Source organism: Anopheles coustani, chromosome 2 (assembly GCF_943734705.1).
Source record: "Anopheles coustani chromosome 2, idAnoCousDA_361_x.2, whole genome shotgun sequence".
Classification (NCBI taxonomy): Eukaryota; Metazoa; Arthropoda; class Insecta; order Diptera; family Culicidae; genus Anopheles; species Anopheles coustani.
The window spans coordinates 63,297,846-63,323,955 of NC_071289.1; the positions used below are offsets into that span (position 1 = coordinate 63,297,846).

General features: G+C 45.6%; 1 protein-coding gene across 1 annotated transcript in view; it reads left to right on the forward strand.

Moving 5' to 3' along the window:
- Positions 1-7,178: 7,178 nt before the first annotated feature.
- The window catches only part of LOC131264797 (polycomb group protein Psc-like), a 31,340-nt gene continuing 12,408 nt past the window's right edge, over positions 7,179-26,110 (forward strand). Inside the window, exons 1-2 of the mRNA XM_058267063.1 lie at positions 7,179-9,015; positions 10,215-10,305. Of these exons, the coding sequence (XP_058123046.1) occupies positions 8,598-9,015; positions 10,215-10,305 (509 nt within the window). The 5' untranslated portion in view covers positions 7,179-8,597. The remainder of the gene's footprint in view (positions 9,016-10,214; positions 10,306-26,110) is intronic.

Consider the following 26,110-nt stretch of genomic DNA (forward strand, 5'->3'; position numbering starts at 1 on the left):
GAGCCAACCGAACCGATTTAGGACATCCCAGGAAGGTATGTTGGTTTTTCGGGCTTCGGGTAAATTTGCACAGCATTTTGACTAATGAGCGTCCGCTGGTTCCGTCTTCGTCAACGTCTTCGTGCGGGACGCCACGGCTGTGGAAACGCGAGACGACAGAATTTAATTCGATGCGTTTTCACCTTCCGTGGAAAGCAAATTTCCCCCGGAACTGGCACCCGGCAGCGTCACAACTGTGAACCGAAAGTGAACCGAGCGGGTGTATATCATTATTTGCATCGTTACCCTCACCTTCCCGGGAGGTTCAGGTTGGCATTTAAATCGGCATGGCAAAAGTTTTACAACCACCCCGCCGCCTCGCTTCGTTCGCATTCCAAGGATTCCTTCCTCCGCGTAGACATTGTAGTGCACCGTGCCGATAAGAGTTTCCGCCAGTGAAGTAGGAAGCCTGGCGCGGAAGCGCCGCACGGTGGAAAAGTTTTCCCCCTGCTTTTCATCCAACGTGAGGCGTTCACGTGGCTTCCGCCCGGCGGCGTGTTGAAGATTTGGGAAATAAATTAAATTATATTAGTCCTAGATTGTGTAGCATGCCAGTCGCGCATGAGGTGGCACTTGCGGATGCGTCTGGCTAGCGGCTTCCGGAAGCAGTAGAAATTGGAATTTTGAAATGAAGTTTCACAGCGGTCGAACGGCCTTCCGTAGAGTGTTCGATGTATTTTAAATGATTGTATGAAGTGTAAAATTTACTAAACACTTATATTTCATTTATTATTTTTACTTCCGCTTTGTTAAAAATTGTGTGTAAAAATTATACGCTGTGTTAATTGTGTGTAAAAATTATTATGTATTTTAATGATAACTTTGAAAACAGGATATACGATAATTATCATTAAACCCCATTACCCATTTGGTTTATTTATACTTTGAGTGTGGTCTTGCTTCCTACTCGAACGTTATACTGGTAATCCTACTCGAACGTTTGAGTTAATACGAAATAAAGTTTCCTTTTAATTGAACTAAAACCTTTTCTTCCCAGTTCAAGTATGCACCTATTTGTATTGCAATGAAAAATGCGACACCTTTTTACTTAACTCAATTTTTACATTTTGCCTACATCAGTTTTTCGTCGCAATTCGTAGGATTACTACAATAGATTGGGCCAAAATGGACATCTTTTGCTCGTTTTCATTTGACAACCTATACTTCAAATGAATGACCGTGGGAGCAAGGATTTGGAACCATGCAACGTTTTTACTGCTTGGCGAGATATCCTTTCACCTAAAATGCGTTAAAATCTGCGTCTGTATCAAGATAAATAATATTCATCTGAAAGGATAAACGCCTTGAAAGCGTGTCGCGAAAACGTTTTTGGCGCTCCACTACAGAGCTTTGTTTTATAAAATATAAATAATGAATGATGACAACCCTACAATCTTTTTCATTTCTTGTCTAAGCAAATGAGAATATTACATCATTACATAGAAAGTGGATGCACTGTATTGTCTCCCCAACAGCTCCATAGGAAAAGTGTATTAGAATATATTAACAAGAAGAAGAAACACGCTGTACCTTTCGAATTATTACATATTCTACTGTTTCTTCATGTGTTTCACCATAAAGTCTCTAAGCTTAAACGAATTTGCTATTTAAGGACATAAGCTTAGATAAACAAAAATCGTCATGTTTTATTTATTCTGTTTACTCTGTAAAAAACATTTTCTATTTTCCTATAAATTGATATATGTATGGCCAATCTAAAACCGAGATTGGCATCGATAACAAATCCCCTTATACGCAAGACGTAAAACATTCCTGTTCCCTCTGAACAAATGAAGGGAATTTAGCAAAGAAATGATGCGTGTCAACTGCTCCATGATTATAATGAACTCACTTACCGCTAGATTAACCATCACTTTCCAATACCGGTTTCCAGCGCTCGAGGGCAATCCCTCACCGAAGTCCTTGCGAGAAAAAACAACCCCTTTCTCCCCAAAAACCAATCCACTGTCAACGAGTGACATCGAGTGGCTTCCCCCCCTCATTCTCAACGAGGCGGCGTGTACCATGTCGAATCACCCACGCCGTCGGAATGTTCCGCGCAGTACGGTGTGGCGCAACCGATCCAACGCATCCCTACGCTAAGCTCTTCAGTCAATTTGCTTTCAAAATAATAATGACTAGCTCCCCGAACCCTTGACGAGCTCGAGCACTGGGCGGACGGATCAACCGTTTTTCGGGAAGACAAAGACAAGGTGCCTCGAGAGGGCACTTCATCAAAGCTCCCGGCGGAGGGGGACAAAAAAACCGGCTGGGAGAAAAAGAACCCACATCTCTATCCGGGCGCCATCCGGCATGTCCTGCTAAGGCCAGCCCGGTTCCGGGAGCCCACCGCCAGGAAAAAGGGATTCTGATGTTGCCCTCCAGGCGGGAAAACAGGGCACAGAGTGTTTGATGAAATCGCACCGGATCGTATTGACGTTGCCGAAGGCGAGTGTGCCTCATCGTCAGCGCGTCGATTGGGTCTCTCTCTCCCTCCCCCTCTCTCTCTCAAGGTGGCGTCCGGCCGGAACCGAGTACGGTATCGAAACCCGCGGGTATCGGTCGAACTGCATCGGTACCGGGATTGACGCTTGGATTGCCATTGTTAAACACCTGCAGTGCAGTTGCAGCTGCAGTTGGCGCAAAATTGACACAAAAGCTAAATTCCCATCCACACATACACACGCACACATACACAAACTGTTCGCGAGATGGTAGCACACAGCAGGAGGACGAACTTTGACCGCTTGGTCGTACGTGAGACTGGCCACCGTCTGTCGCCGCGATGGTGTTCGGCCCTGTGTGCCTTCACAGCAACGTCCGAACGGTTGCTGGCCGGCTGGCCTGGTGCTCGACGGAAAGGACGACAACACCGGAACGGTCGGATCATGATATCGGGACGTGCCTCCGGTGGTCGCGCGAAGTGGCCGCAATCGATCCATCGAACCCGTTCCCCAAGACTAGCGCGCATAAAGGAGCGGAAGCAGTTGGACCGAAACCCGGGACTGCCCCGGCAACTGGAACGTGCAACTTTTCAACTCCCACCGCTCTAGGAAAACCCTCCGAACCACCACCGCGGGGTTTTCGGGCTCCAAATTTGGGTGGTTTTTCTCGCGCGCGCGGGACACATCCGCGGGACAAAATGGCGTGTCGCGTTGGACAGGTCGGTCTTCGGTGGGAACTAAATAGCAAATATAAAAAAAAACATACACTCACACACGCACGAGCAGAGACACATCGATCCGCCAGGACCTGGGGACACGCAGTTTGTTGTGTTTTGTTTCCCGGGCCAAACGGTGGACATGCCAAACGGTTTTCGTTTAAAGGTTCGTCCGCTCGAACTGGCATTAGTTGGGGGAAAACGGCCAACCCCATGCCCTCGGGGTGAAGTGGGGGAATGGTAGAAGGGAGGCACGTGCGGACATTTGCGGTTTAGGGGCCTTTTGCCGGGATGCTCGTGAATAGATTTAGACATGTTTCCGCACCGTTTAGCCCCGCGAGCGCCCCAGGAGCGTGCTTCAGGTTGTGTGTGTGTGTGTCCGTTGTCGGTCGGTTGGTTCCACCGAAGGACCTTATTCCCGAAGGGGATGTCCACCACACGGTGAGACGGTGGGTCTCTCATAAAACATGTCATCGGGGAGCGCACGTGGGCGCGAGGGAGAGGTTTTTCGCGCGTGGTTTCGCGAAAACGTCGAATTTGAATGACTTTCACCTTTTATTCAAGAGTGGTCAACCGTTCCGTACCCGGACCGGGGATCTTTTTTATTGCTCCTTTATAAAAAGTTTTTCACCCTGGTGTTTTGGGGATATTTGTTACCTTTCTTTTTGACTGCCTTATGACACCGCGACGAGGATGCGTTCCGTTCAGCAGCGTTCAGCGGCAAAGCAAAATAAATTAAATTTAAAAACTAAATCCTTCACCGGTACGCAACACACCACCTAATGCAATACCGTCTGAATAAACCGAATTTGTTTCGTTCCGGGAACACGGAGGTGAGAAAAAGTGTGTCCCCAGTTTCGACGCTTGTGTCAAACGGTCTTCTAGGCTTTTTCTATTTCGGGGTTGTTTATTGACCGTTTGAAGGAAAATTTAAACGCAAAAGTTATAGAAGGGTGTTAAGGGACGCACCGGAGAAAGGGACGTGTGTGACGCGTTCCCAAGTATTGAACGCGAACGAAAAATCTATTTTAACAGGTCTACGAGGTGATATTTCATCAGAGAGGAGGTGATTAGAATTTTAAACATACAATTGTGACAATGGGGATGGTGGAAGCACTAGCGGTAATGTTGGTGGTAGTGTAGTACTAGCAAACGGTCACCATCTGTTAATGCCTGTTTTTAATCTTTTTCCCAACGCACACCTTCTACACGAATCCAATGCTTACGAACGAGTTTCAATTGTATTCATTTCCTTCAAAAACCCAACATTCGAAAACGGTCGAACGTTGGTCCAAATGTATATTTTCACGTTTTATTTACTTCCCACCGGCATCCTTCCCCGGGCACACCCACCCTCTCAACCAACCTTCCCGACGGACCGTTAAATTGTACGCACATTTGCACATAGAACGGCACCAGCAGCGCGGCACGCTGTGAGCAAATGACTCACCACGGCGGAAACCGTGAGCAGACGAAGGGAACAGCAGTTGGTGAGATTTTATCTACACTTGGTGGAGAACGACGAGGGAAGGAAGGCGCGGTGGGCAGCGAGTGCGGTTCACTTTAATTCTTGGTAAATTCGTTTTTTCCTTCCCTTTCCTGTAAACATCGCACAGTACATAAGAAATGTGGCACTCGCGAGTGGTGAGCTCGTTCCGGAGCAACGCGGTGCGCGTAAAGTGTGGTGAATATGAAGTGAGAAACCTTCGCTTGGCCGTTAGTGAGCGCTGGGTGGTGAATATCGTGAAGAATATATTTCGCTGCGAAATTCGAGTTATAAAATCGTTTCGTTTGTGTGTATGTGCTTGTAAATCTTCGAATCCGTGAGCCTTTCCGTCCGTTGTTTTGGTTATATTTTTCTACCCGCTTCCTCATCATAGGCCGTGTAGGGCCTTCCTAGGGGTGAGTGAAGTTTTTTCTTCTTCTGTTCCTCAATGTGTAGGTAGGGAAATAAGGAGTCATCAGTGTAAAAGAAAAAACAAGAAACAATCACTCAATAGCCTACGGCCGATAATGTTATGTACCACGCGTACGGATAGTGCTGTTTTTATTATTTTCTTGCAACGTTGCTCCACTTCGTAGGCATGTTTTTTTAGTATTGTTGTTGTTTGATTACGTGTGCCTCTTTTTGTGGGCTGATTTTTGACTCCAAAAACCGCTGACGTGGAGTACAGTGACGACAGCGCGTATCGTTTGGCGCACTATGAACGGCGGGGCGCCAAATTTTTGCTGCCGACACAACACGATCGGGCTTCATGACCAGGGCATCAGCACAGAATAAGCGCACTAGCAAGTTCTGCCTGCCCCTCCCTGCCCGGTAACCCGACGGTCCACGCGGGACCGACGATGATGGTGGTGGTGGTGGTAGTGTGGTGGAGATGAGACGCACGTTACGGATGAGTGGTTATGTAAAACTCCCTTCAGCGGGGTTTGATTTGTAGCAAATATAGAAGCCGGAGAGTGGCGGGCAGGGCGCAGGGCCCACGGAAAGCGGAATAAAAAGGAAGATGAAAGCAAACAGACAGCGAGCAGCTGTGGCCCGGCATCGTCACCGTACCGGGGGAGGCTTTAATGTTGTGCTCCAGGAATGGGGTTTGAATGTGTAACGCTGTTGTTGTTATTGGTGGTAGTGGTGGTGGTGGTGGTGGTGCTGTACATGAGCCTTTCAATACTATGTTGATTAATTTATCAAATCCGACCAACTGTGCGCGCTTACAAAACACGCGTGGAACTCGCAAGGAATCGATTTCATATTTTATTTAATAAAAAGGATACATTTTCTAGTTGCCTCCAGCTTCTACAATCATATGATCCTTTAAAAGGAAAGATTTCTTTAAATAAATATAAAACAAGCACAACACAAAATGTGTGTCAATAGAAACGGTTTGACCATTTTTTTGTTTTCAAAACTATTAATCAATGAACAGAACAATACTTTGTAAGCAAACGGGAACACTGTTGGTACCATGTGCTTAGCACTAACACTCATATACCGGCGACAAACACTCGCGCATAAGCGAGGAAAGCTGATTTCGGTCGTTTTCGAGATACACCAAAAAAAAAGGTACGCTGCTTCCAACTGCTTCTAATTTATTATAATATACACACACACACACACACGCTCACACAAACACGCCCGCCCTTTATGGCATCACAGTTAAGAAGCGGCCGCGTTTCAAACACACGAAGATTCATCGGTGTGTATGCGAACCTTCAGCACGAATGGGCATTTATGTACGAAATTGTGCTGAGTGCTCGTTATGTACTTCACGCCCGGTACATAGCTATCCGCGGGCACACACCACTCGAAGGCTAAATGTGTGCCGACGACGGTCCGGTCCTGGAACAGCCAGGATGTGTGTATGCGTGTGTTTGTGGGGAAAGGTGGTGAGAAGGGTTTCCGCACCACGGGCGGTACTTTATTGTCCATCAAGTGTGTGTCTGTGCCGGTGTGTGTGTTTCGCCTTGCAGTTGCAACGGCGACGGGTTGCGTGCAGTTGTACATAGAATCGAAGCATCAGTTTCGCTCAAGACCTCGTTTGAGTTGGTTGTGCCTGCTTCGATGACATCCGGTGGTAGTTAGGTGCAACAGCTCACTGCAAAGCAGTGGTCTCAGTTTATTCCGAAAAGGAGTTCTATCATAGCGAAAGAGAATAATTTATCAACAGCAAGAACGTGGTGAAAATAAAACTAAACCCCTAAATAACCGGCACAGCAATCGGGTCGAGGTTTCAACACCGTACCTTGTTGCGTCGTTATATTCGGCATCGGGCGCTTCGCGTGTGTCGGTACCCGGATCGTCATACACACATGCGCGCTAGTAGTGGTAAGCGCAAGCAATGCCGGTGGTGTATCGTTAGCACATAGCGTACATAGTGGTGAGTGAAAGATTTCTTATTTACCTCCGTACCCAACAAGTAGAAGCGAACTAGCGCGTATAACCAAACGCGGTCTGCTACAGCGACTCACCACCTCGGACGCGGTCGTCATTCAGTTTGCGAACGCCGTTGAGTTCGGACGCGTTTTCAAGCAAGCCACCGGCAACTATTAGCAACCACGGTTCATCACTCTACATCTCTCTACACGTAGGTGTGTGTGTGTACGCACGGGATTGTGTTCGTGGAAGAAACGCGAAACAGCTGTACCAGAAGGGGCGCGCTGGTAGAAAACAACTTCTCTTCGATCGTTCGACGTTTGCTGAGGCGCAGTTGTGCTACCGGAGGTTTGTGCGTGTGCGTGTGTAGCTGTGTGCACTCTCCCTCTTTTCTTCGCACAACACCACACCGGGTCGATCGGTTTCACCTTCCCGAGCGGAGCAGTGTGCGATTTCCACGAAAGTCGTAAAGTTCGCGCGCGCGATCGGCGTTATTGAAACACACGGTTTTTTTTTTGCAAAAGCGGTGCCAAAAGGATGCCAGTTCTACGAAGCAATTAAAAAAGCTACCGTGCACACGACGTGTGGGGTGCATTCAAGTTCCAAGAAAAGAAGTTTTTTTAATCAACTCGTGTGCGCGTGTTTAAGTGCGTTGGCTGACGGGCAAGAAGGCAAGATACCCGCAAGTGTGCGTGTGTGTGGTGTTGGGTGCGCAAAGAAGCAAGAGGCGCGAAGAAGAGTGGCGCGCGCGATATCGCCCAGAGCACAAGATCGCTGGTGGAGTGCCTGTGTGAATGAGGGCGTGTGAGTGTGCGGTGCCATAGGCTTTGAAGAAGAAGAAGTAAAAGAAGAAGAGGTGTGTTGTGGCATGCGAGTGTGTGTCCCGGTGAAGGAATAAATTGCATCCGGAGGTGAAACGGATGTGTCTGTGTGTGTGAGAATAAAAAAAAGTCAGCAGCCGCGCGTCTAGCAAACATCAAAGGAGGAAGAAAATAAGCCGTGAGGAAAGCAGAAGAAAATAAAAATAACAAAAGAGAGCATTGTTCTCGTCCGACGTTACGCGCGGGGTACCGAGTAGTGTGCGTTGGTATGCTTGTGCCACAGGCTGTGTGTGATTGTGTGCCCCAAGAGCAAAAGTGCAGAAGCAAAAACGACGTGCAGCAATTAGAAATTGTTCGACGGTTTGGTTCGGCTGATGATGGAATTGCTTTCCAAGCGCGCCGTTGAGAAAGGCGGAAGGAAATAAAGGAAAAGCAGAGCAGTGAATGAAGAAAATAGAGTGAAGTGAAGATTTTGCGAGAGTGTGCATTGGGAAGAATTCCTCCCAACCCGATCTTTGGATAACACAGTACCCTCTGGATTAAACGCAGTACCCACGTCACCAGCAGTCAGCAGTCAGCAGCATGCCAACCATCAACGGAGTGCGGTACCAATTTCGAAAGGATTAAAACGGAAATCCGTTCTCGGTCCCCTCCCCATCTCGCTGGGGGAAATAGGAAAGTTAAGTGGAAACACCACCCAACCATGGTCCTCCTACCGAACGGTGACGAGGAAGTCGTCGGCGGTGGACAACTGCTGTCGTCCGCCAGCACGGAGCTGGCTAGCGAAGGAACACCGGCGAAGGTGTGCATCGCCCCGTCATCATCATCATCGTCGTCGGCGCCATCGTCAACGAGCGACACGGAGCCAACGTCCAACAGTAAGACGACGACGGTGGTTCCAACAACGTCCTCGAACAATAACAACAACAACACACCATCGATGACGGCGCTGACGATCGAGGATGAGGGCAAGGCGCCGGTGGAGGGCACGGCCGCCGGCCCACTCTCACCCTACCGGCCGAGCCGGGTCACGCTCGGTTCGGTCAACGCCTGCATCACGTGCAACCTCTGCAAGGGCTACCTGATCGATGCAACGACGATCGTCGAGTGTTTGCATTCCTGTAAGTAACCGTATGACGTTTCTCCAATTACGCGCGGCGTGCGAGCAGAGAGCGATGTCAACAAAACAACACATCGTCCCTTGCGTCACACACTGTCACCGATTTCAAGGGAAGCGCTTGCATTGCGCGCGTATTTTGTTTACAGAGAGCCGAACCAGGACCAATTTGTGTCAAAGTGTCTAACGTCGCTCCCTCTTTCTAAATGCTCCTTCCACCCAGAGGGGTTCTACATCTGCTTCGCCCAAGCGGCACGCAACCGCTGCAACAAAGATGAGAACGCAGCGGAAACTTGCCGAAAAGATGATACGACACGAAGCCGGGATACAGCATGCTGAACCGGGCCTAAACACGGATACCTCGGTCTCTGTACCGGATGACAAACAATACCTCGAAGCTCAGCGAAGCGTTAGTGAAATAGAGAGGGAGAGTGAGGGAGAGAAAGAGGGACGGAAATAGACGACCCCAAACTAAACACACCTCCACCCTTCTCACCATCACACGAACTGTCACTTGCATTATTTTCCCGCGGTTGCTTCGATTTCGGTAGCGCCTTTCTGCGAATGTTTGACGAAGCTCGTATGGTGCTGTCTCTTTCACTCGCCGAGCTGTTCTTGTTGGCGCGAGTGCGATGGCCTGCACATCAATAGAGACGCGGTAGGCCTACCTTCGAATACAGTAATGATGGTGAGAGAGAGAGAAAGCGTTAGGTTTACGCTAGGCTGCTGTTGACACATTTTTCGGATGTGACAGCTGGCGGACGAAATGGATATTACGTTGATGAGGAGAATGATGATACACCTCACCAACGGCTGTTCACATCAAGCTCATCCCACCTTTATCGCTCTCCGTTTATACCGCGCCGCTCGGGGGTTTGGAGTGAGAAATTGTGCTTGCCACCACTTCTCATTGAAGTTTGCTGAGCCCGGGTGCTCGAGATATGACGTGCCGCGTTTCATAATTATATGATGACGTAGGCCAAAACTTGTGTGCCTTTGTGAGTGGGGATATTTGGCAACTGGCTAAATAAACGCTCGTTATTAATGTTTACCATCGACTGCAAGACGTCATGCAATGCAGTAGATGTATGTTTTTGCTCCGTTTTCGGTTTAATTCGCGCGCACTAATCAAATCTCTGTTTTGTTTTTTCTCCCTCTTTATTGTTCGCTCCATTCGTTGCATCCCGGCGAAATCGACGACAGTTTGCCACAGCTGCATCATCAAGCACTTGCACACGGAACAGTACTGCCCCCAGTGCGAGGTGATGATCAACAAAGCGAAGCCCAATATCAAGTGAGTATGAAGAATTTAAGGTTTATTTATTTTATTTTTTCTTCGCCCCCCGTGTCACTAAATGCGTTGTGCGATGGTAACCTAACCTCGTCGTGGAGTTGGAGATATGTTATTATTAATCAGACGCCTAGCTGATTAAATTTGAACATTTCATTCGGCGGGCCGAACCGAAACAATACGGCGCCAAATCGGCCAGCTGCTGTTTCTGTTGATGATGATGATGGTGTTGATGATGACGACGATGGTGGTGAAAAGTGGATGATTGGCAGCATAATAATCAGTTCAATCACTTCGTGCACACGATGGTGCGGCATCTAATAAACAGAACCAAGCCATCCGTGAATTTAGCGCTCATAATAATGCCGTTTGTTGCCTCCAGCCCCGGCTAAGGATGGAGTAATTAAGTTGCGTTTTAATTTATATTCGTTCTAATACTAATTGGTTCGATCGTGTCTGATTGGAAATGCGCGGGAGAAACGCTCACGCACGCCCAAATCTGGAAAGTGGTTGCGATCGATCCCTGTGTGAGCGATCGATTTTCCGATACGTCTGCGGCCTTTTTTTCTGCCTCTGTTATTGTTTATTTCAGGGCTCGACAGTTTCTAAACCAACTAGAAACATCAATACCTACCATAATTATTATCTTTGACAAATACTATTCGTTAATTTAAACACCTTTTCCAGATGACGTACTTATTGAGTTAATTTTCTTCTCACTAACTCACTTTGCCTCCAGCGACCGAAATTTCGAACATTTTTTTTTTGTCACTAAAATCGTAAACTTTTTCTTTACCATATACCTTTCGAAAAACAAACAAATCCAATAAATATTGTTGATGTGGAAGTAAAACGTGGTATCGCAAAGCAAACCATTATGCTAAAGGCAATCACTCAGATGAATTGGAACTGAAGAAACAATCGAGTTTCTTTGGCTGTTCGGTACAGATTGCCGAACCCTGATTCAAACCGTATATGAGATGGATCATTGTTTTAAGTGTCAGCATTAAATTAACAGCCACAAGTGCCTCAGATTGATTCCGTTTTTGCTGAGATTTGGTTTGGAAATTTATGTTTTGTTTGAATTTAGTTATACTTTTTTTGTGGAATGCAATCGAATTCAAGAGGCTGTAAATCATAGCTCAAAAGTCTACACACGCTTTCTCGAGAGCACAACACATCGAAGGCACTCGAAATATATCGCTTACGTAGACGAGAGTGATAATTGCGGCCGTGGGCACATGGGTTCTAAACAAAGACCTATAACCGCGTTTGGTTGTCAAAGTGCACGACGTTGTCGTGACTCTCGAGAGTCGCGGAGGTCTAGAAGCGAGCTTGGAAGGGCGCACTGTACAAACAGAACCTCAAAACTGCACCGTTGTTACCGGTTTCCACAGCTGCCGCCACATTATCGATCGTTGTTTCAGGTTGTCGTTCGCCATGTTACGTCTGCGATGCTCCCGGAGAGCGATGGGTTTGGGCGACTTTTCCGAATGGTTTCGAATGAAAAAAAAAAATCTTTCCAAGATGCCGCTCCAGAAACACATGTGTGTTAGAGGAGTCGGTGGTGCCTTACGGTTGGCTTTTCGCGCCCTCGGGAAACTGCTTGGTGATGTGGTGTTCTCACCCGAACCCCCCTGTTCATAACGACGTTCCCGCTCGAGCCTTTACGACTTTCCGCTCGGCGCGATAGAACAAAGCACCGACCGGTAGGCTCCTCTCCGGGTTTTATGCTTAGGTCTTTCGGAAGGCTTCCCAACCAAGTCGGCCTGTGCGTTTGGGTGCATCATGCTTTCCTCTTGCTCTTCATGTTCTATCAATCCGCGACGGTCGGAGGACATTTACGACCCAACACGAAGGCTGCATTTTATGGACTTCACGCCACATGGCCGCGTCTGGCAATTTTTCGGGTGAGAAAAGTTACCACATTCGGTGAAGATGAAGAGATGCAACCGAAATAGAGCCATCATATACCCCGCAGACTGAATTGTGTTATTTTTAATTTTTTTCCTGATTGCTTTAAAATTATAGTACGAGAGTTGGTTTCAGTTTTTAAACCATCCCGTGTATTATACTTTGTTCAAATTATCATAAATCGTTTGACCGAGCCAGACCCCTTCTTCATATTTTCCGATTCGATTAAACAATAATAATACAATTTCGATTGCGTTTTAAATTTAAAGCCCCACAATCGAAGTATAATTGAGCCCTTCCCACACCTTCCCTCTCCCGCAATGCCTTTCATCAAACCCTTCCGACGAACCGTGGGTAACATGTTTCGTTTGAAAAGGGAGAGTTAAGCACTTAATTAAGAATTAATAATGGAGCCTGCACTGTGATACTGTGGACATATGGAGCGTACGAGATGGGTTGAAAAAAAAGGAATACAATAATTTCGATTCGTTCCAATATTTCATCAACATTGCGCTGTTCGGTGTCGACAGAATGACGAACAAGTCCTGCGGAATGGATCGTCAAAATATGCCAACGATGTCGTCGTCGGCGTCGTCAGCCTTCCCCCGACCTCCAACCCAATTGTGTTCACCCTCGTGCTTAATTATGACACCTTTTTTTTATTTAATACCAGTGGACGAGAGTAATCGATAAGGTAATTTTGGGAACCGACGAGTCTGGTTGAACGGCGTATGATAACTGTTACCGAAACCGGTGTAGTCCAACGACCTGGGGTTAACCTCCAACCCCCCCTCGGTGTTGTAGTAGAGACCAACCTTCGTGTGGCCCCGTTGTAGCAAATTAAATTTAACACAAACGCCCGTAGCAAACTCGTTCCGTGAGCTCGTCGGCTTCGGGTTTGTACGACGTCGCTACCCGTCGTAATTTGTCCCGGAAAAATGTTTCCCAAACCGGCGCCCCAAAAACGGGCTGCGAAAACAGCCTCTCTCGCCCTTCCGGCCGATGGCGAAGGGTTGAATTCCCAAACTCCCCAAAAGCAAGGACGAAAACCCGCCTGAAGCCTGGACGAAACTGGAATCGGGAGGTGATTTTCTCTCGTTGCAGTGGACGTAAAGTAAAGTGTGCAGCAATTAATAACACTGCATCCGCACCCCCGGGTCTCTGGACCTGGCACTTGAGTTTTTCAAGTGCAGCACAATTCATTTACTCCCTCCCTCGCTCCCTCCCTCTCGCTATTTCTCTCTGTTGCGCCAACATTGCGGCCCGGCGTTTAGTCCCAGGGAAGGGCGGCATTTTCCGTTCGGGTTCGGACGGAGGTCACAATCCGCTTTTTTGGAATGTTTGAACTGGGGTCTATTTGGACAGCTTATGGCGCAGAATGCTGAGCCAGTAATTTGGGATTATTCGGTCCCGGTTTGTTTCTGTGCCGATTGCTTGCGTAAATGTTTATTTTACTTCGTTGAAATATTGTTTGTTCACGGGAAATTAATAGGCACATCATAAACAAGTTCAATCACAAACTCGTTTCTAATGTTCAACTAGTTACGCCGAAAAAACAATAATTCTTTATTCAACTTGTGACTAAGGTTTTAACGGCGCTGTAATGGTCTGTGGCCGATATTTTATTAAATACTTTTTATTATCATTAACCTCACAATGATCCCGAGGGGAAATACATTTAACCCAAAGAGAAAGAAAAAAACCGACCAGATTTAGCATTGCCTCCCTAGAATGCAACCCCAAATACACACTCACTTCCGTGGCGTTCCGTCGCTGTGTGGTACGGATTAATCCAGAAAAATTGCGCCATCATATTAAACTACCGAAAATTTGATTTCCCTTCGGTCGTTTTGGTGGTGGCTCACTCTCTTTTTCTCTCGTTGTCGGATTTTTTTCACTTTTTGAATGGTAGCATTATTAAAAGAAATTTGTGCTTTCCGCCATATTAGCAAGGCTGCATTTTTCTATACAACGATTTTTTTTCTTCTTCTCGTTTGCTCTTGGCACTTAATGGTCTCCCGGTGTGGGCGAGATTGGGTTCATTTTTAGTCGCTTGCACCTGTGATTCTTCCCCTGTGTGTGTTTCCATGGGCGCTAAGAGTCGAATCCGGGCCGGAGTTCCGCTAAGGATTTGGAAATTTGCGCCTGCTTTCCGCATTTTTGCCGACCGGATGTAAGAGGACCACCACCAACGAGGGAGAGGGGATGAACGAAATAATCTCCCACGTGCATGGGGTGTGTGTGTGTGTGTGTGTGTGTGTGTGTTGGTCAGTCCACTAGAGGGAGGAGGAGCGAATGGTCCTAAGAGGTGTGGGGAAAACCATTTTTCTTCCATTCTGCCGCACGCTTCATCATCCTTTTTGCGAGGCCAATTTTGGGATGATTTCTCTCGTAGTCTTGGTCGTTTTCGTTTCGGCTTTTCGATTCCCTTTTTTCTAGTGATGAGAATAACAACTCTTTTTAAAGATTTAAATCAGAGTGAACGATCATCACGATGTCTCGAATCTTTAAGTCACTCTTTTGTGATTTAAAACGTAGAAATGATCCATAAGCCGTCGAGGAGATTTGAATCCTTAACAGGTATTCGAATCACAAAAGTGTGAACTAACTCATCCACTCTCACTCAAGAGTGAGAATTACTAGTCGCCATCGAATCTTAAATAGGGATTCGAATCCCAAATTGTACGGTTATTCATATATAGTTCGTATATTAAGCCCCAGCTTGGGATTCGAATCCTTATTTATGATCCGAATCCCAGTTTGATATTCGACTCTTTGTGGCGCCTAGTTACCTTTTTACTCACTCTTGGGATTCGAATCGTTATTTGGGATTTGAATCTCTACATGGGATTTGAATCATCACTTGGGATTCGAGTCTCTATGACGACTAGCTACTTTTTTACTTACTCGTTCACTTTTTTGGGAATCGAATACCTGTTAAGAATTCAAATAAAAAAAGAGTAACAAAATACATTCGTTAGAATTTGAATCAATTATTCCTTAGTAAGATTCAACTCAATCACCCATTCTTACTCAGTAGGCACATCACTACTTTTTCCCAGAGCCGTGGACTTCTTTCCTTGCCGGTTGCAGTTTGCAGTTACACAGTCTCGACACTCTCATTTCTCTTCCCTTTTCGTTCGCATCCGGCGCCTTTGCCTTTCGTTATCTTCACGGTCACCGGACCGTAACCGTTGATCCGCGTTTACCTTTCTTTTTTTTGCACAAAATATCACCACCCGGGCGGCATTAGGAGGGCTTAATTCTCAAGGATCGACGTGTCCTCCGGCCACAATGCCCATGAAATGCACGCCGATGTCTTTCTCTCTCTCTCTCTCTCCTGGTTTCGGTTAGTGTTTTTGGTTGCGCGTTGTTTCCCTTGGACAGCATTCGACCCTTATTCTCCACGGACTTCTTCGGCTAAGTATATGTGGTCCGCATCTTGGCTTCCATGGTTTTTTTCCCGTCCGGTCCGGTGGAAACATTGGCCGGAATCGAATGCTCCACGGGGGCGGCCGGGGTGGAACATTCTTCTTTCCGGCCGACGACTTCATCGGTTGCGCTTTTTTCCCTTTTTGAGTTTTCTCGCCCGCGGGACTTCCGGCAAGGTGGGCTACGAGTTTTTTTTTATTTTTATCCCACAAGGATGATGCTTTGGAACGTTCCCCACACGCGCCTCCCTTTGTATTTACTCTTGTCCCCCCCACCCCAAGGATGGCGTACTTCTTCCGTGTGCACTTGAGGGAAAAGTATAAAGTGAGGCTTAGGATCCCCATTTTTCTTTTTTCATTTCCTGGTTGGGCGTTGTTTTTTTTTTGTTTTCGATTACTCTCTTCTCGTGTCCGCTCCGTTTCTTTGGTCTTCCGTATTTGGCCACAAGCAAACCAAAGCCTCCTACCGAACCAACTAACCGCGTACAAGAAGAGATGATTTTTCCGTTCCATCGAAGAAATCTCGTGCTGCTGAAGGGAACATGAGCAGGTTGTGGTTCGTTCGGGGGGAGGGGGAGGAAGAAAAATTCTATATATTTTTAGGATGCGGAAGAACTGCAGGGTTCTGCTCTCTGGGGTGGTGGTTAATGGAAGTAACCAGGGGGGAATTGGGGATTCCTCCAACGTGAAGGGACCAACTTGGTAAAAGAAGCGGTATTTTATTGCAAACACATCTTCCTTGCTGTGGTTGGTATTCAGCAAAACAATAATAATAATACTAATGCACACAAAGTGAGGGAGAGAAAGGGAAAAGGGGGAAGGCAGGAGAGCAAACAGGATTTGAAGAGGCAAACGCAAAAACTGTCAAAAACAGGATTCCTTCTCATATAATAGATCGTTCATTCCCGTCCTTCCAAACCAATGCCGGGCTACGTAAGCCTACCATCAACACACAAACACACACAGGCACACTTATACCACTGACTGTGTACAAAATAAATAACACAGAAAAAGGAACCAAACAATGAGTGAAAAAGGGAAAAAGGATTCCGTTTGTCCTCTTCGATCACGTGCCTAAAACACATTGTATTAGAAACTATGTGTGCGTGTGTTCGTTTGTGTATATATGTGTGTGCGTTGGAATACATTAAATATCGGTGTTTTTATTATATTTATGTTATTAACATTTTTATTATTTGTTGTTACCTTGGCGTAACTACCACCACCGCCATCATCTGAGTAATGGTTTCGTCCGAAAGGATACCACAAAAAACCGATGTATTCTGAGAGGAAAAATATGGTTGGCATGTTGTGCCATTCCGGTGCGGGACCCGGATGTGGTTATTTTAGGAACGGCCTAACCCACACCACCTTTCACACACACATACGCACACGCCGGAAACAATCGGGTGGCGCTAATTCGATGGTGGGGTGCTGTTGTTGTTCCGCTCGTTCGATCCAAATGTCACAATGGTGACATGTGTCATAAGCTTTGGCAGAGGAAAAGGACGAATAATTAGTATTACATTTCATTCCTAACATGTTGTTCGTAGGTTTGAAATGTAGAATTCCTCCAGAAATGTATCTTGGATGAATAATAAATCATCAGGTTTCAGCAGCTGAAAGTATCAAAGGCAAGATGTTTGTTATTATTATGGTATACTTTTTTTTACTAAATTTTTCCGATTTGGTATTAAAATTTATATTCAAGCATATCAATTTCAGATGGAGTATATTAATTTTTTTTATAAATTATTTATATTAATTTCAATAAATTATGTTCTCATGTAATTGTGATGTTGTATTTTTTTTGTTAGAACATATTTAACTTTGCAAAATTCATTGCTTTCCTAATATCAACGGCCGAAGAATTTCTCCAAAACAGGGACGTACTACAAAAAAATGCCATCCATCTAAAGTCCATCCTTAAACGAAAAAGGTAATCGTCATTCTTATGAAGGAGAGAAAACTATCCACAGCTTAAATATCTAATTCATGAAACGAAAAATGCTGTTGGCATTTGAACGAAAACAGTTTTAAAACCCCTACATTAGTCACAAAACGCAAGCTGCACTCGTAGATCATCTGGCAAGACATACATCTTTATTTCACGCCTCTCTGATGCATTTCCCTCACGCATAAGAAACGACACGGTGGCAGGAAGTTGTCGCGTTAGAGGTGGAAAACAAAACCGAACGATGTGTGGAGTAAAGGGACTGAGGGAGGCAGTTCAATTTTCAGTTGAAGAATGAAAAGGACAAATATACCCCCAAGAAGTTGGGTTCCGTCTCTCCTTCCACCAGCTATTTCCTCTAACTTTCGTTCAGCTTGACATTCTTGATGATTATTGTGTGCGTATGTGTGTGTGTGTGCGACGCGGAGGGTTCGCTAAGGGATGGTTTTAATTTTCTCGCGCCTCTGGCCCAGCGTTGGTGAACGCTTCTGAATTCCTGCTGCCTCCCGGAACGACGACACCCGGTTGTAATGTTTCGGTCTGGTTTAGTTATGAAATGCATTTAACACAATTTTTACATCGACCCAAGCAAGCCGCCTTGAACGTTACTCGGGTTCAGTATGGTGGAAAAATCCGAAGAGTTTCGTTTCATGGACGACAACCTATGGTTCTTATTTTTCCAAGCTCCCTCTAATGAAAAGGGGAAGTATTTCCTTATCCGCAATCAACCCTTAGCTTTCGCTGCTCTGGATTAGACCGGGTGCGGTGGTAAATGGTACAGAAAGGACAGATCGACTCTGTGCGTGTTTGTGTCTGTGTGCGGCTTTATGGCCCGATAAGTACAGGCTTAAGGCAAATGAAATGTTCTCTTTCCCTTTTTTCGGGTGTGTATTCCTTCGTCCTTCCACACGATATATGCCGTTCAACACCTAGTTTATTATGATATTTTTTCCGACTCGACTCTTTTGCTGGGTTGTTGTGCGCAATGAAAGGGAATTTATTATTTCCCATTCGCGCTTGTATGGCTTGTGGAACGCGTCCCCTACGAGGAGGGGGAGAGAGAGAGAGGGCGAAGGATGAAGGCCCATCATAAAATCATTTTTGTGTGAACCCTCTTCCACACGGGGCGGCTTGCTTTTCGAGAGAGGGAGCCTCACAGGGAAAGAAAAAGGAAAAACAACAAACGCACGCCGAAAAAAAAACTGCATCTACAAGTTGACAACTCATTCAATCATGCATTAATCATGATCCTTTAGCAAATTCCGCAAAATAAGCCGTTTTTCGCTCGGTTGGATGTTGCCAAAATTTTTCCCTTTACTTTCCATACCCCCATTTTTCTATGTGCGTTTGTGCGTTTGTGTGTGTGACGAAAGCGCGTAGATTTTGTGCTTAAAATTGTGCTCGCACAAACAGCAATTGATTGAAAGTGGTTCGTTTTGTAGAGGGATTTTTTGTTGTTTTTTTCTCTTCTGTCCGCGCCAAAATGCAGTTTGCGTTATTCCGTTATTCGTCAATCAGGAAATGCAAAAGATATTGCTTGAAAAAAAAAGATAAAACGAAAGAGAGTAGAATTGAACCAGAGGAAAACGAAAAAGCATTCAAAAAAGAAAAAAAAGCAACAAACTCTCAACCCCGAACATAATCATAATGAAACAGTCATGTGCTTCGTACACGCAAGCTCCTTCAATTATTAATATCCTGCTGAAATATTCCCTGTGTTATGATGAATATAAATAGTCCCGGACTCACATAAAACAAGTTTACAAAAAAATTGAAAAAATGTGCGTGTTTTTTCCCCCGATGTTTTTTCTTCGTTGGCTTTTGGGTAGGTTTTTCATAAAAAAATGCCTTGTTGCGCTTTCGACATTGGACGTTTTGATGGTCAGCATTCGTTTTGGTTGGTTTTTCTTATAAAAAATTCCCTTTTTTCGCTTGTTTGTTGATTGAAACCAGAACTCAAAATGCTAGCAAAAAGAAAGCTAAGGGCAGGTAAAATGAGCAAAACGAGAAAAAATAGTATATCGAATAATCCGGCTTGCGTAAGGACGAGAGAGATGATGATTGGTTTCGGGGTCCTCGAAATGGACTCACCGGTGTTTGGGATCCACTCCTGTGCGTATGTGTGTGTGTGTGGGATTGGGGTGGGATGCCACGCACAACCAGTCGATCCTACTCTCCCCCACCCTTACTCTGGAAGACCCTGAGTATTTGTACGTGCTTTCGGAGTGCGGCCGAGGGTAGTTTTTGGTATTTCATTCGGCTTTCCCGACGCTCCCGAACGGCCCTCTTCTTGCCGGTCCCCATATTTCACTGCCACTTTAATCGCATCGGAAATCGCACATCCATCCGGTTTCGGATCCGGACGAAAACAACGGAAAAAATAACAAAAACCGAAAATGGCGAAACACACATCGATGTGCTCCACTCACAAATCGTCACCGGATGAAGGAGGGTGGGAAAGCTTGATTGGGAAAAAGTGGGGCCCTCTGGTGGGTAATGGCCATCAGGATCAGTAATGGCAATGGCAGCATACACACACACACATACACACGCACACGGAGGGAAAAACATACGATCCACCCCCGGCTGGCTAACGACAACGGTGTGCGGCATCAGAGTCCAGAGAGCATAATCATGTTTCAATTGCGCCCGCAATACGATTCCGATTCGCTTCGAGAGTAGCATTCCCAGGATTCTGCCTCCCCTCCTCCATCCCTCCCCCCCATTCGTGTGCCGTTCAGTGACCGCCGGTTTGCCACCGGTCGGCTGGCCGGGGATTCATTGGGAGTATCCGGATTGTCCGGATCGGATGCATTCGCGTCACCATCACCCAAAAATAACGTCCCCCGCCGCGCGCGATCCGTTCGCTCGGGAGAAACCGATAGCGAACAACAGGAAAAACGTAGAACAAAGAGAGAAAAACGAAAGACACAAACATCAAAATGAGGAAAAAGAAACTCGAGAGGATCGTTAACAAAAACGAAGGAAACCGGGAGGAAATAATACAACACTCACATAAAAGAGGCCACCGGCGCGCCACCCAAAACGAATCGTCGGAGTCCAATCCGGAGGCTGCTTCCTGTTTTTCCCGGTGTGTTTTTATCTGCCCTCGCGACTGTATGTGTGTGTGTGTGGGTGGGTGTGTGTTTGGAGCTCGGTCGATCCTGATTCTCAATCTTTTCCATCTCATCCGTACAAAAAGCCGCCTCGCCCCCCTTCCGCGTGGGTGAGGGAAGGAAATGGGGTGTGGGTTTTTCCGGCGGGAAGGACAATCGCGGGGAGCTATTTGGCGGGGTATTTGTATGTGTGTGTATCTGTGTGTTTGTTAGTAGCGACGAGGCCAATGCACAATTGCATGTTATCGTTCAACCAGTCTCGGCGGACAAGTCTCTTGATCATGCGATGAGAGGGGTGGGGAACGGGTTAGAGGGGTTTAGAAAAAATCAATAAAACGTTCGTTCTCGTTGGGAGGGATTTAGAACCAGGCCTAACGCGGAAAAACGCCCGACCCGACGTACTTGAGGCCGATCCCCTTGACTTATCGAAAAGGAATTCCATATTTCGAGTTTTCTTTCAAACTGATTTCCCTCTGGAAGTGAAACCCCAACACACCCACGTTGATGAGAGCATAAGAAGAGAAGAGGGGTGAAAGTTATTTCTTACACTTAAAAAAAAATATTGCATTTAAAGGTGAAACAGCGAATGTGTTGGATAACCTTTAATACATTTATTGCATAAATAAATGTTGTCCACATGATGACCCTTGCCCCCCCTTGAAACAGGTTCTCGTCTCCCTCCACAGGTTGGAGTATGGCTGCGGCGACTCGGTATGAAGATAAACGATGGTAGAAATCGAGAACATCGAACGTGAAAGTATCTCGTAAGGCGAAGGTTTATGCGATCACCTTCCATCCATGCCATTTCTTCCACAGGTTGAGAGGAAATAACCCTCTCCAGCAACAAAACCCACACACACTGGTCTCGAAGGTTCTTGTTCGCAGTGCATTCCGGAGCTTGTTTTTATGTACCAAAAGTGTAATAAAATAAATTTCAAAGAGCAACACTAAAAATCTGCTCATCGACCGAAGAGATGCATTGCTCCTCGTCACATTGGGAGGACAGTAGGATGGGTGGGAGCCCGTTGAAAACGCTCAAAAAAAAAGCACGGATAGGGTTGTAAATAGGAACAGGTTCGTTAAATTGGGAACCATGTTTGGCTCGCAGAGCGAGTGAGTCAAAACCTCATAAATGGCCCCTGCAGCTCCGCAAGAAAAAGATGCCCATGCAAAATAACCCTAGCTGCTGGGTTGAGGCGAGACTGATTACCGCCTAGAATATGCTGCCTGATACCTAGGAAGGCGAACAAACAAAATCTTTAGAAAACATATTAATAAAAGTGTCTGGAAGTTTTGGCCTACCAGTTTTGGCAAAGACGGTAAATAAATGTTGAAGAAACCAGAAAGCTTCCCCATTTCAACGGCTTCCCTTCTTGTTGTTTGGTGGAGGTGGGATATGGCCATATAAGCCTCGTATTTCTTTTCGGCTTTAATTTAGAAGCGCCGAAGAGGATTTATGTCACTTTATTGTACGAAATGCTTCACAATTCTCGTTTCGTGTGTGTTTGGCGGGGATGGGGAACGAAGAGAGCCGTTCTTTTTAGTGTTCTGGCAATTTATGGGCAGACTTTTACGAGCGACCTTCGCCGTTTCGAATCGCTTCACCTTTTCCCGCGCCCCATCGGTCGGTCGGTAGCCTCTTTGCTCCGTTTATTCAGATGAAGTTCAATAAATTCTCCACCCGAATATGCAGTTTTGGTCTCTGGTCTGAGGGCAATTTTCTTGAACCTGCTACGGGGTTTCGCACTTTCGAGCAAAAGTTGCTTGTTGGTAAATGGCGACTGTTACTCAATAAAAAAGTGTATTCCTTTATTCGATTCGTTAGTTTTATTTCTTTATTGTTTCATCTGATTGATTATTGAATTTTACCAAGGGTTAATTTAATTTGTTTCAATCACCTTTTTTCATTAAAAATAACCTTTTTATAAAGAAAATCCAAACCCCTTGAGTACCTTGTGTTATTTGCTTATTCTATTCGAATATTTAACACGTTGATTGGCATTGGTTATCATTTTTAATAACCCACTGTCATAAGTTTTAAAAGATTTTCACCCTATCAGTGAATCAAAATGCTTCATTTAAAGCTATCGCGAGTATAAAACTAATTTATTGGAAAGCTTAGTCTTTCGCAAATGCTTGGCAGTCAATGTGTTAAAAATGCCAATTAATCTGTTGAACTGGTCGGATGTTTAAGAAAATTTTCAATGAAACGAACAGCATGGAGTCTTTTTTACAGTTTTTAATTAGAATTAAAATATGAAAATAAAGCATGCGCTTGATATCAAAAACCCCGGTGTATCATAATATCCAAACCAATCCAAAACACAACCTCATTATGATGATCAAATTATGATTTATTTTTACGATGCTGTCATTTTTTCCTTCTGAGTATATTTTGAACTAATAATGCATACTTAATGCTTACAGTCCTTGTGTTTTTAATGCCGCAAATAAATTTTTATCTCTTTAACATTTCGTGACACCTCCAGGCAACCCTTTCAGCTTATACTTTTAATCGTTAGTGTTCCCCAAACTTAAGCTCCATTTTTGTCACTAATTCAACGCTAAAACAACCCGAAACCAATTCTTATGCAAATCAGCTCGCAAAAGAACATCATCCGACGGTCTGCTGCAATGATTTGAAGCATTTTAAAACAATAACGACGCTGTTTTCGGACGTTTAGAGTGTAAAAATATTGTGCTTCCCTTTTGCTCAATGTCGGACGGTGGTGGTTGGTGTAGCTTTGGAGGATGCAATTTTCCAACATCCATCACCATTATGGTCTCCACGCTTTGGTGCTTTTCGTCCCATCGGGAGCATCATTCGCGGTTCCCTTTTTCGTCGACGGCGTCGTTGGGTTCTAATTGTGGAGACAACAGATCGCATTATGTCACGCCACGACTTCCGCTTGGAAGCGTTTTCCCTCCATCGTTACCTTGTGCTCTACCCGGTCCTGCTTTACTTTAGATTAATATTTCCCAGCACACAAGGGATGGCTTTCGTTCGCGAAAGCTTTCGGCAAATTTCCTGACTCTTTGTGTTTCCACGATGGAAAGGATCGGAGTTCGGTTTGCCGGGTTTTTTTTTTTATAATTAACATTTAAAAAGGAACCTCGTCTGGTGAGGAACAAGAAATGGCGTGTGTGGTTGTGTCGCCTTCGGGTGTGTTGGACCAAAAGCGCGCTACCGGCGACTTGCTCGTTGGCTGGCGGCAAGATCTAAAAACCGCGTGGTGGCGCAGCTCTTTACCGACTTGCTTCCGTGCAGTCTGGCGCGACTTTTCCTTCCCCTCTTCTGGTGTTATCACTGCGTCTCGAGCTCTAAACGGACGTCTGTGAAAAACCATTTTTTCTTTAGGTTTTTAGAAGAACAACCGACGTTCCACAACGTTTTTTTGGTAACATCCTCCCAAAGAGTCCATAAATTCCAATGGAATGAAAACGGAACGATTTTTTCCCCCTTCTTTCGGGGGGGACTTTTTCTTTTCCCTGTGTTTCCCTTCCCTTCCCCGTCTGGGAGTTCTATCCCGCGGAAAGGATTACGATGGCCGTCGGTAGTGTCCTGTCCTTTCATCCGACGGGAGACAAGATGGATAAGGGTACATCGAGAGTGAAAAAATGGTTACGCCGCGGAACACGATCATAATTGGATGTGACTCGGATGGTGGTCCGACTTTCCAAACCCCGAAAATTTCCCCATTTTCCCCCGAACGATTTGTCCCTAGAACATGGCTATTCGCGTCCGATGGGCCAATATTGTCTGGGGAACTAACAATTAACAAAAAGGAAAAGCGACTCACAAAACGCGGTAGTCCCTCAAGCGCGGGGGTGGGGTGGGTGAGAAGGTGAGTTTTCTGAAATACAATGGTGTTGTCTAGTTCTCGCAACACCGTTGTCAGCGTTGCTTGTCATGGCGGTGCTAACGGATGGCACGAACACGATGGAAAATTCGCGTGGAAAGTCCATTTCGCCATGTGATGGTAACAAAACAGTGCAAAAAAAAAGGATCGTTACTGGAAGGAGTCTAAGCGCAGATGATCAGTTAAAACAAGGAATAAAAAAAACCCGCGAACGGGATTAGGTTGCAGGTCACAAACAACCGGTTGCCGAGGTCGCCAGAAACTCTGCCACTTATCTACGATATCCGTGGAAATGTATCCTTAAGCAATTTCCGCGTATGGGCAGAATCGAACCCGGGAAATGTAACGTTCATTTTCCGAAGGAACAAAGGTGGAAGGCAGCAGTAAGGATAACTTCGCTTGTTAAGCCAACTATCCGGGACCCTACCGGGCGCATGTGTCTGCGTTGGTTGTTTGTCCGTTGTTGCGGCCATCGTAATGACAATGATGGAAAAGCCTTGCTCCGCTTTCCCGACTCCGAGTGATGGGCATGAGGGGAAAGAAAAAAAAACACTCCAACCGAGAAGAACACAAACGGAAAAGGAGGACCCTCACCCCATTTCGTTAGCGTTCGCGAAGACTGATGATGGATGAGTTTCGCCCACGTATCAACAACCGAACCCGCCTGGCACCCATGTGTGGGTGTTTGTGTTGCGTGGATGAATTTTTAATTGAACACGAACGAGGACGCAAACAGCAAACCCCCACGCGCACTCACCACATCCACGTGTGTACGGTACACGTACAAAAGTAGGAAACGGACGCGAGTTGTGTCCCCGGTCCCATTGTCCTGCTGCTACGCGTTTCCCGTTTCCAGGCCGGTGTCAAAGGTTGTATTTGTATGCGTAGTTTTAGTGGTCTTTTTGATTTACGGTCTTATCTGACACACGCGGTTGGGTTCCTCGCGTGGTTGACTTTTTGTTTTTCGACTCCTGACGTTACGAGATGCGTGTAGGCTCGTTTAGGTTGTTCTGCTAGGAAGTTCAGTTTTTTCTTTTCTTCTGTTAGTCCTGTCCAACCGTCACGAATTGGATTCGTTTCGCTTGGTGTAGTGTCCCCACGTGCAATCATATTTTTAATTCAATATTCCAATGAATGATTGCGATTGCCGTGAGGTTAGTGCGGATTATCGAATATCTTCGATCAGCTGCCTTTTATTTTGTTTTGGTTTTTTTTAGCGAACTAGTTTTGTTTTCTTTTGTCCAACAAAGTTTTGACTGCGTTTTGAATTGAATCGTTGTTTTGTAATAATATCCTGTCTCATCCTAGTTCTCTTGTTTGTGTTGTATAAACACTTTATATTTTTTTTAAATATATGTTATCTATCTTAGTTTTGACTGTATTTTATATGGTTTCGCATTAGTTTCTTATTCCTACCTCTGTAATCTATTGAACTTTGTAAACCAAGTTTTTCTAGTACATGATCGAGAGGTAGTTTGTTGACGAAAGCGACAGGCGGCAATTATTTAATAATTAATTAATCCGGAGTTAGAT